Source organism: Nuphar pumila, chromosome 3 (assembly GCF_984573655.1).
Source record: "Nuphar pumila chromosome 3, dmNupPumi1.hap1.1, whole genome shotgun sequence".
NCBI classification, from domain to species: Eukaryota; Viridiplantae; Streptophyta; class Magnoliopsida; order Nymphaeales; family Nymphaeaceae; genus Nuphar; species Nuphar pumila.
In genome coordinates this window covers 43373201-43384819 of record NC_143251.1, presented here as the reverse complement: position 1 = coordinate 43384819, position 11619 = coordinate 43373201, and the positions used below count along the sequence as shown (strand labels likewise).

General features: G+C 36.0%; 1 protein-coding gene across 1 annotated transcript; it reads right to left on the bottom strand.

Moving 5' to 3' along the window:
- Positions 1–1348: 1348 nt before the first annotated feature.
- LOC149842733 (cytochrome P450 87A3-like) lies at positions 1349–10394 on the bottom strand. The gene is made up of 9 exons (XM_089999390.1): positions 10126–10394; positions 9123–9447; positions 8856–9005; positions 7563–7814; positions 7398–7487; positions 5335–5413; positions 5147–5253; positions 4923–5050; positions 1349–1963 (listed from the first exon to the last, which is right to left on the bottom strand). Exons 1-9 carry the CDS (start codon positions 10323–10325, stop codon positions 1873–1875), a joined length of 1422 nt encoding a protein of 473 aa, XP_089855516.1. The 5' UTR covers positions 10326–10394; the 3' UTR covers positions 1349–1872.
- Between the last annotated feature and the right edge of the window lie 1225 nt (positions 10395–11619).

Genomic DNA, 11619 nt, shown 5'->3' with positions numbered 1-11619 from the left:
GAGAGATATCCACTCATTTACTCTTTTCTTTGGAAACCACCAACCCTCCGCCTACTAATAATGAAAACTCATCAATTTTTTAAGTTTTATCTAAACCATTGGATTAGAAATAATACAAGGGCATAGATGAGGGATTAGGTGCTCCCATTATATACGTGTGTATATATATATATATATATATTAGTAATGATAGGGTGGTACAAAAGTACTTACTCCCACCTAATAAAAGCTTCAGATTTTCAAAAAATTTCAACACATTTGGTTGATAAGACCCTACAGAGATAATCTACAATCATTATTTGGTGGAAAATAATGTTTGGATCATGTGAATATAACATACATGCATGTTTTTTTATGTTATATTCACATGCATAAGCTTACATTTTCTTCAGATTTTCCAAATAAAATAAAATTTAATTGATTTGTGACATTGGTGTAAACTTTATAAAAAAATATGCATTTCAAATGTATAAAAAATTTAATAATTATTTGAAATCAAAAGTAATTGAAAATAAAACAAAATAAATGACAAGAATGTTCATTAATAAATAAATAACTAAATAATAAAATACTGCAATCATGGATTTTTCATACTGTGTCAGTCATTGAAAGTGGAGGAAGGATCTCAACAATGGGATTACGATTTATCTTTTGTGTGTTTTTTAGCTTTTTATAAATTAAACTATTTTTTCTTTTATCAACTTAATGAAAATACTATTTTATGTCCAATGATTCAAAAATCAGTTCAATTCAATTTAATCTGATTTATGGAATGTTTATTATTATTATTTTGAAAGGCAAGCTGGGTTAAGCAGACCTCTACCAGTTATACAACTATACCATTGGGTTTTGAACTTGCAATATCCCAACACAAGGTGACATGCACTAGCTGCTTGTAACAGACAAGCGGAGCCCCGTTGGTGGATTTTTTTTTTTTTTTGCGAATAGGTTTTCTGAATCATTTGCCAAAAAAAGAAAACAATTTGAATCGATTTTAGCAACATTGCTTGTGACATCAGTGTGCGCTCCATTTGAAGCCTTCTTAGTGCTATTGTTCTTCCCTCTCCATGCATATTTTCAAATTTTCAATAATTTACTAAATTGTAGAGAAAGATTTAGTATAGCATGGCCTATAGATTAGCCAAAACTAAAATGTGAGCTTAAGAAACCTTAAATATGGCAATAAAATTAAAACTGAAGCTATTTACATCAGCTTTTATCACTCGATATATAGCAGAACATTAGAGCCATACTACCTTTAACTAAGAGTAGGATTTTAATCTCCCAAAAACTAAATGGAAAATTAGAGGGGCTGTCATGCTCACACAAAGAAAGTTCAAGAGAGATAAACACTAAAAATATATCGATTTATTAGATAATACTTTTTATAATTCCTCAGAACACTATATATATATATAGAGAGTTGGGAGCCCTTTCTACACTTCTAATGCATAAATGACAAATTTTGGCCTCTCCTTCATCAGTCACAACTCTAACTATAACTTTCCCCTCATATGCCATCTCAATGACTCTACACTTAGACATGTCCTACTGCATGACCCATTACAAGACTTGAGAATTACTAATTATGTGAATGAGCAGGCATTAATGATTTTTTCATACCCATGTTGCTCATGTTACATCATGATCGTTGTCTATGAATTTTTTACACACCATACATTGACAAAACTACCAACGACACCTTATAATTACATGAAAAAGACTTTGACTCACAACCCAAAATGGGTTTACACTTCCAACACTAATTGCTGAAACAAATAGCCTGACCAATTAAAAGTGCTGCATATTATTAATCTTGTGCTAGATCAAAACATAGATATTATTCTTGTTGGTATCACACGAGTGCCACAATTATTTCCTTTGGAAGAGCTGAATGTGAAGGCCATTGGGGAACGCTAAACCGGGCTTCCGTATTATCTCCCCTCCTCTTATCTTCTTCCACCTGGTCACAATGAATAAAGAAAGCACATTTTATTTTTATAGAAAAAAAAAACACATTTATGTGGATGCCATCCATGGGTTTACGTTTGGTTTGTTTAACAAATACTAGATAAGTAGTATAATGGAATTTGATTTGGATGCAGATTGACTAGCTGACAACGGGTCGAGTTTGTCTTAGTACATGTTCAGCTTAGAATATATATATATATATATATATATATATATATATATATATATATATATATATATATATATATATAACCATATTTGCTATTGACATTTATAGGTATAAATCCCTCATTTTTTTATTCATTTTATTTTTTGATTGTTTTTCATGAATTAACCTTACATAGATAGTCCAATTATGACACATAGGCATGTCTTTATAAGGCTTAAAAAATCAGCAGCCTACCATGTACATAATTTTTGAGTCATAGAATCGTATGTTTTTTGTAAGAAAAACATTATCTAAAAGCTTGTTCCATCCATGAGGTTAGATTGGATTAAAACGGCATGTGCATGCCATGGAGATCGACTTACAAAATGTTTGTAATAAACATTATGTGGGTGGTAGCTGCTAACCACTTTTCTAGTTAACCACCTTGCTAACCGAACTTTTGAAGGGTTTTTTTCATGTTTTTCTTAAATCTAAACATGTTCGATTTACTAGAAAACAACACTTGGATAGTGTTTTTTAATAAAAACATGTTTTTTTAAGCTTTGAATATTTATGAAAATCTTAGGCCATCGATTTTAAAACTTTATAAAAAACCTACTTACTTATAAGAAAGGTGGTAGCTGCTAACCACTTTTATAGCTAATTGCCCAACTAACCGGGCTTTCAAAGGTTTTTTTTCATGTTCTACAAGATTGATTTATGGGAACCGTCTCTTGGGTCATCCAATTCCGATACACAAGTAGGTTTTTATAAGGTCTAAAAATCAATCGTCTAAGATTTTTCATAAATATTCGAGTTAAAAATCCTATTTTTTATGAAAAAACATGATTCAAATATCGCTTCTAAATTGATCATGTATGGACAGATTTAAGAAAACATAAAAAATCTCTTTGATAAAATGGGTTAACTAGCAATTAGCTAAAAAAAGTGGTTAGCAACCACTACCTTCTTTCTCTCTCCTGCTGAGGCTTTCTTCTGCTTTCTTTTATTTGTTTTGGCTTTTGCTGTTGTTCAGTTCATGGGTTCAACATTTTGTTGATCTTCATGAGTGGTAATGTTGAATTTCTCTTTCTCTCTCTCTCTCTTTATATATATATATATATATATATATATATATATATATATATATATATATATATATATATACCGTGCTCCTTAAGCACCTTTCAACAGTCATTGGATCTTTCGAGATCCAACGACTGGGATGCATCTTTACAGTTTTGTTAAAAGTGTGCGTTTACCGTTCGCTCCAAAAACAATCCCTAAACCGCTCCAAAGCACAATATAAACATAGCATGCGCTTTTTCTACAAAAGCATATGCTTCATTGCGTCTTGTGCTTTGAAGGTGAAGAGTACATTTCTTATTTTCGTTTTTCACCCAAAGGAAAACAAACAAATAAACTGCCTTATGTCCTCCGGGAGTAATGGGTAGGTGTTAAATGAAATATGCTAATAAATGATACGTGCAAAATGGGGTTTTCTGCTCTTGCCGTGTTTTTTTGCAGTTCTGACCCCATAAATGTGTTGGACATGATCGATTTACAAGGAAACTACACCCGGATCATGTGTTTCTGATGAAAAAAATGATATTTAAAGCCTTAAAAATTTACAAATATTTTAAACCGTTGATTTTTTAAACCTTATATAAACTCACTCATGTGTCATAATGGAACACTTAAAAGAGCTGATCCCTATAAAATCAAGTACATAGATCACATCTGTAAGGTCAGAATTTAAAAATAAAAATGAGAAAACTAGAAAAAGCTATTTAGCACCTACACATTTCTCTGTACCTCAGTGCCTCTCTATGTCTCTAACATTGGGCAATAAGGTTAGGGTAGGGATATTTACTCATTACTAGTTGGATGATGTTTACTTGGTGGAATCTGACTAAATGGAATTGGATTCAGTTGTGCATCTGACCTAAATCATATATCCCCACATACAACTAGTTCCCACTTGCGCTGGAACAGGCCAGATGCTTGCAAACCCCTTGCTGGATGTAATGCTGTCAATGGGTCGGGTACCCGACCCATCAGGTTGTAGATGAACCAGCCCAATTGTTGGGTTGGGGTTCAGGTTTTGTTGGGTCATAAAAATGAAATCCCAAGCCAGGAGCCGTATAAATTAATATGTTAATCTTTTTTTAAAATACACATAAAAAACTCAGGTTGGGTCTAGTACCCAACAAGAAAGCTGGGTTGGGTAGGGTACCTGGTAAATATCATAACCCAAATCCGGCTGCATATTGCTTGGGTCGGGGTTGAGTCAACTCGAATATTATTTGGGTCAGAACTTTTTATGCTCATACCCAAGAATTTGGAACTTAGTACAAACCTGACCTGTTGACAGCCCTACTTGGATGAAATCATGGCCCAATCCACTCTATTTCCTTAAAGAGAATGAAGACTCTTCTTGAAGAACATTTTTGGCCTTGATGATCTTCTGATCTTTTTTTTTTTTTGATCGAGAAAACTGGGGATAGGCAGACCTCTACCAGTTATACAAGCATACAATTTTGGGGTTCGAACTTGCGACAACCCAACACAAGGTGATGTGCACTGACTGCTCCTGCCAGACAAGCAGGGCCCCATTGGTATGATCTTTCGATCTTACTTGCATGTGTTAAAGCATTCTAGCACTCATCTTGAGCCATGATTCCCACTTTTTAGGGACATGCCAAACATGATTATAGATATTGGAATTGTTGAAGCAACAATAAAAGCTATTTCAATTCTTATGACTTGAAGAACATTTCTTACAAATATACCAGAATCATACCTATATTTGGTGACCAAGTGGTGAAGGAAGACTGTCAACAACACCTTGGTGAATTCAGCGCCAACGCAGGATCTTGAGCCCCCACCAAAAGCCATGAAGTTCTTCCCCACAACATCTAAATTCATTCCCTGCATTTTGTTAACAGCCAACATAATCCGTTTGTAATGTTTTGTAATTTTAGTTTGTGTAGGCGCAATGTGAACCATTTGTGTTTGCAACTTTACCTCCCATCTGGATGGTTTAAAGGAAAGAGGATCAGGAAAGTAATCAGGATTCATATGTACTGCAAGAGTGCACACTGCAACCATCCATCCTTTGGGAATTGTATATCCTGCAACAAACCCTTCTCATGAAGCCAATAAAAAGTAAAGACTGGCCTATCTTGCTGAGAAACATAGCTGACATATATTACCTTTTATGTTGGTATCAGCCAATGATTTTCTGAATATAATGGGTGCAATGTTGGCCAACCTAAGCACTTCCTTTATTACCTGCAATATTTTGGCGGTCAAGCAGCTGTGGAGCCAAGAATCTAAACTAGGGTGGGCACAAATATACAGTAAAAAAAGTAATCATTATTTAAAAAATTATGCTAATAATATATAAAAAATAAATAATTATCTAAAGTATACCTTTTACGATTGACAACATTGATTTTCTGTATTCAGAAAATAATTTATAATTGATTCATTGCTAATTCATTAAAAATTAGCAATTGATAAAAATCATGAAAGTCTCATCTATGCTAATTGAAAAAGAAAAATGCATAAAAACCCTGAAAGCATAATTAAATGTTTATGACAATTTATAAAAATCAAACCAAAACCCTAATTACTATAAACATCATAAATTTGCACTTATGTTAATTGATAAAAAAACAAAACCCCTAATATTCTACTAAAAATCTAGCATTCATTATTCATGAATTCCTGCCTGAAAAAATACGAAAAACCCTTAAAATTATAAGTAAACATTTATGTCATTATAAAAAAATTAAATCAAAACCCTAAATCGTAACAAACATCATGGATATATATGCTAATTTCCTCAATTTGAATTCTAAAAAACCAAATTAAATGTACCTCACTTTTCCAAATTTAATAAAAATGTCACTCCCTGTAGAAGGTCTACATTTCATGCTACCTACCTCCCACTTAGCAATGAAACGGAATTGTCATTATTGGTCACATATTAAGATCAGGTTAAGGTTGCTTCGAGACCAAGTGAATAGATCTGAACTAGATCCAATGGGTTCGATGCATATCAAGCATATGTTAGTAGAGTCATGGTCCAAACCCTTGATCCAACTCATCCATGAATGCTTTTAGTTAGATCTGCACCATTCTGGATCTAGTTTACTGCGATCAAGTCAGTCTGTAAATTGGTCAAGCATATATATTTTGGTCAGATCTTGATAATGAGACCAGATCAGTGAGCTTTTACGTGGGTTGAACCTATGAAATAAATAGGTGTGACCTCTTTACAACCTGCTCCAACTAAATGACAGTCTTGGTTCAGGTTTTGGACTTGGACTTGACCTTAGATTCAAAGTTCATGCTACTAATCATGTCAGTATCCGGAATGAAGTTCTTTTAACAAGATAACCATGTTATGCCTTAGTCCAGATCTGAACATTGTGCAACATATTTGAGTCTGGACTTATTATTAGATCTGAGATGACAAAGTGAAATATGAATCTAGATTTAACATGGCTATCCTGACATGAAAAACACTCATTATTCTGGTACAAAAAAAAGTCAGGTCGGGTGGTGTCCACCCTGACCGGATCTCTCATTGGGTGAGCTCTGACCCGACATTCACTGGGTTAGGTGGGCACTGCCCACCCTGACTTTAACCCCCTATTGGGGGGAATATTGTGGTCAGGGTGGGCACGTGCCCACCCTGGCAAGGGAAACTTGCCCAAAAAATACTCTGTCAGATGGATCGGATCTTTTAATTAATGTTAAAATTATATTGTTGGCATTTTAATGTATAAAAATATATTTGTCATCAACAACCTTAATAACCAACATTATTAATAAAAATAAGCCCCAAGGGGTGGTTGGCTTAGTGGGGTGGGGACTTGGCTGCTAGCCGGGAGGTGAAGGTTCCATCGTGGGCGTCTCCCCTTTGCGCAAAGTATATGCCTTGGAGGACAGGGGGTCACAGCTTCAGAGTTTTTTATGCCATTGGTACCACGATAGTTGGAATGGCAGGCTAAGCTAGCGTGGCCAGGTTTTCATGCCCAGTGCGATGTTTCTTTGGGTTATAAATAAATAAAAAAAATTATCAATAAATAATAAAAATTACTAAGTTTGAGCCTGTTATAATTTTCATGTGATTGTGCCCATGTGTCTTGGGGTGTCTGATTGACACAGGGTACCTGATATAGCGTGTCCCTGTGAGATAGCTCTAGATGCTTGACAATTAGAAATAAAAGGTAACGTGTAGAATAGTTTCTATTGCCTAGCTTACCTGAGAAGTGTAGGTCATGGATTTGTATTCTTCCCAAGAAATCCCTGAGTTTTGAGCTTTCCTTCTACTGAGAATTTCTTCATGTTCCCTCTGATCATGGTGAAAAATATCAGGACATTAGTGAACCACAATACTGAACCAACAGGAGAAGCTTCTTCAACTTACTGTTAGTTCCTCCACCACCTTGGGGTGGTCTGTTAAAAGCTTAATGCAGAAAGCTATACTCTGTGATGTGGTCTCAAAGTTGGCAAAGAGTAGGACAAAGAGGAGATCCAAGGCAATGTTCTGTGTCAACATTGATCCTTCCTTGTTCAATTCTTTCACAATGAGGTCAAAGAAATCTTGCTGCTCTTCCCTTGGCTGAGCAAGTCTCTCTTCCAGCATACTCTTCAAAATCTTTCTCACCTTCTTTCGACCCTATCCAAGAAATGAAGGTCTGATGTCATAAAACCAATCTCTTTAAAAAGTAGGAATTGTAACTCATATCCTACTTCACATTAAGATCATCAAGAGACGAGTTAATGAAAAAAGAAAAAAAATTCAAACATAAAACCATATTTTGCCCTATATTACAAAACCGTCCCCATGTTTTCGAAAAGAAATAGATCAATATTCAGGCGAGCTAGCCACATTAGTTAGAATAACGGAACAGGTAGATGCAAGTAAAACTGCAAAAACAGTCTTTTAACTTGTTACTAGCTCCTCTGCAATATATAGGCTAGCCAGTTTTTCAGTTGTTACGTTCAATCCTCTATCCTTTGCTAATGCATTTCGAATACCCACTTGAAGTCAAATTTGTTTTTTTTCTTCAGTTTAATTAACAAATAACTCATAATACGTATTTTTGTTTTGATAGTTGAATCAGGAAGATTTTTATTTCATTTGACTGAACCATGGGCAATGATTTATTTTAGGACCGGGCACATCTGTATGGCAGAAATAAAATTAAACATTGGTGGTTAATTTTATAAATAAAAAAGTTGAAGGCACCATGCAAATATGTGATGAATTGATCTTTTCAGTGTAATTTATTTGTTGATTTCACCATTAACATGCTCATATACTGTAATATCCCAACCTTGCTTTTGTTTTTAATGACCCAACCTTGCTTTTGGAAAAGATGGTTTTACCAACTTGCTCGAATACAAAAGCAGTATAGTAAATTTTCTATTGGTAATGCATGATTAAATTATAATAACCCCATGCAGTGGTATTTAGGTCTCTATTTGTCTTTTCTTGAAAACATGGGTCATGAAAAATTAAAACTTTCAAAATATTCTACTGTTTTGCAATATTGGGTAAAAGGAGAGAAGAAAGAGAAACTTCTATTTAGAGACAACTAATCTGCCTGATACTCCAAAAAGAGAACCATCTAATCTGAAAGCCATGTTTCAACCTAATAGTTACGCAACCAATTCAATCAAACTCTTATAGCATCCTCAAGACTTGGTGGTATACCTGTAAGCATCTGTAGTAAGGAGTACCAGGAATATTGAAAGGAAAAGAGAACAAGCCATCTGTGAAATCATCATAGTACTTTTTCAGATCTTCTGCAGCCTTTGAGGGTTCATAACTTATCAACTTTTTCGCACTCAGATTGAATATCATCTGTCAAAAGGTGAATGTAAAATAGGGAAAAAAGAAAAAGAAAAGTCTCTTTTCGTTAGAGAACTTGTTTTAGATGAACCAAAGTGGAAAGTGTACTGGGTTGTTAATAGAATTTACAGTTTCAGTTGCTTCTTTGAGGTCTAGAGTGGGGAGTGTGAGCCATGAGAGGAGACTATCAGAAATAGCCTGTTCTATTTCAGGAAGCAGAGATTGTCTGAGATTTTCAGGTCCAAAGAGACTCATAATGAGGCTCTTGAGATACTTGAAAATTAAACCATGCTGTTCACCAAGGCCCTCTTTACCAAGGATCTCCTTGAATGAGTCCGGGTATGCTAACTGAAAAGACCGGCCTTCCTGCTGGAAGATGAAATTGTTGAACTCTATGTCCATTGAGACGATTATTGGCCTGCCCGCCAAGTTGGTCTTAAATATCGGTCCATATCTGTGTCCAAATTTCAAATTTCTAATCAGTATGAAAGTGACAACAGTCCATATGGTTGTGAGAAGCATATTAGCCGAACTCCACTTCATCGGTAAATTTATGATACATTTTTGCTTATCTAAAAAAAAATGGATTTGAATTATGTTAATTTTAATATGATATTAGATCTCACTTATGCACATGTCTATGAATTTTAAATGCTCCATACCTTTTATTCTTTATTGGTAAAACATAAGATTCTTTCTAATAATGAGACTCTCTCTCTCTCTCTCTGCGTTTAGTAGCTAGGCGACGTTTTGATCTTTTTTAACATTTTATATTGGAACCATAGACGAACGCGGATCTCATCATTTGAAATAGGATGGGTTTCATCATACATTCAATCCTAACCATCCAATGGCTAGATGGTTCTGCTGGATGAGTAGGATTGAATGTATGAAACCTATTTCAAATGATGGGATCGGTTTCCTGTATAGACACCGTTCAAGTCTCTCTCTCTCTCTCTCGCTCGCTTTCTGAACAACTGTCATACCTATGAGCCGCGATTAGTTATTTTGCTTTTCCTCGCAATTTTCACGATCCACAGATTTCTCAAAGAAATCTGCGGGTGCGGATCGCGATTCCTCTGTGATTTGTACAATTCATCGCCGAGGACAGCAAAATTGGTGAGGAGCTTACCTATCAGTTCTTTCCTTAACGAAAGAAAGAACGTCAGAAGAAGCGCTTGGAGAGAAGAACTGGAGGGTTTCACCTATGAAGGGTAGTCCCATTGAGCCAGGTGGTAGTTTCCCACAATGTTTGGGGTTCTTCCATTTGTGAATACCATAGGTGATTCCTATAACAAACAACGCTACCAAGCACGAAGCAAGTACCCACATTCTTACGACGTTGGGATTTGTGTGAGAGAGAGAGAGAGCTTGTAGGAGGGATCAGATGACCATGCATGGCAACAAGAAAGAAGGTCCTTAAATAGAGGCACGGTGCAGATGGTCATATTGTGTACCACCGAACAATGGTTATGAGAGTAGGGCTCACACCTCCATTTGTGAAATTCTGTAAGAAATGGTGGTGGGTCTGGAAGGGCTGACTCATACTGGCCTAGTGGCAGGTAACTGCAGGCTAGCTATTCAATGGCAAAAAACATGACATCAGTAGGGTGTTATTCGCTGTTCAATCAGATATTTTTTCACTCTACAGCAGCTTGGTCGAACAAGGATTTATCTTGGATTGGGTCTCGTATATTGGGTCCTTTCTTTTACATGTAGCTTCATTAGTTGATGTCCAGATGTAAATACTTTGTTTTCTTGACGAAACCTCTTCCTCATATGCTGATATATACTTACTAAAATTCTTTCTTTTATTCAAAAAAAAAAAGAATAGAACACACATCTTCGTCATGTGAGGTGTGGTGAAGACCCAAGAGTTGTTCTTTTTTAAGGGTTAAGCAGACCCTTACCCGATATCTCTTAAGCCCCATGTGACAGAGGAAGCAAATCAGGTCATGCTGAACATGAACGTTTTTGCTCATGCCGCCGTCTGTTTGCATTTTGGACGAATGCCACATGGTTTTGTTGACTTTTGAGTTTTTTCAAATGCAAATCGGATGGCCACGATGTCGGCATGATACTACAAGAAAAACCTTAATTAGCAACAGCCATTTGCAACAGAAAAAATATGTCGCAAAGTGTCGATGGATTAGCGAGAGAAAGATATTCATCGCTAAAATATCGGTTATTTACGATTTTAGCGACGGAAAGTATTCTGTCAATAATCCATCGCAAAGTAGCGACGGATTAGCGATGAATTTTATTCTGTCGCCATATTCGTTGCAACTTAGCGACGGATTAGCGGCAAAACTATTTCGTCGCTAAGTCATCGCCCATTAGTGACGACGTAGCAACAAAATTTAGCCGTCGTTAATTTTTTCATAAATCCTTAATTTTTTCCCTTTCTTTTTCTTTTTTGTTTTGTCTACGCCGCGTTTCCCCGACCCTCCACCCGTCGCCCCGGCCCACCTCCCGTTGCCCCCGGCCCTCTCTCTCTCTCTCTCTCTGCTATATTTCCCGACCGCCACCGGCATCCCTTGTCCGGTGACCCCTCAGGTGGAGACCCCCTCGCTCTCTATTTGTCTTCTTCCTCTTCGCTCCTCCAGTTCGGCAAGGGCCTCTGCCT

Excerpts from the sequence above, each read along its gene's own strand:
- LOC149842733 (XM_089999390.1), bottom strand. The coding sequence starts at position 10,325 with ATGTGGGTACTTGCTTCGTGCTTGGTAGCGTTGTTTGTTATAGGAATC. Across the intron at positions 7,488-7,562 it reads AGGTGGTGGAGGAACTAACA|AGGGAACATGAAGAAATTCT; the intron begins GTAAGTTGAAGA and ends CACCATGATCAG. Across the intron at positions 5,414-7,397 it reads CCATGACCTACACTTCTCAG|GTAATAAAGGAAGTGCTTAG; the intron begins GTAAGCTAGGCA and ends AAAATATTGCAG.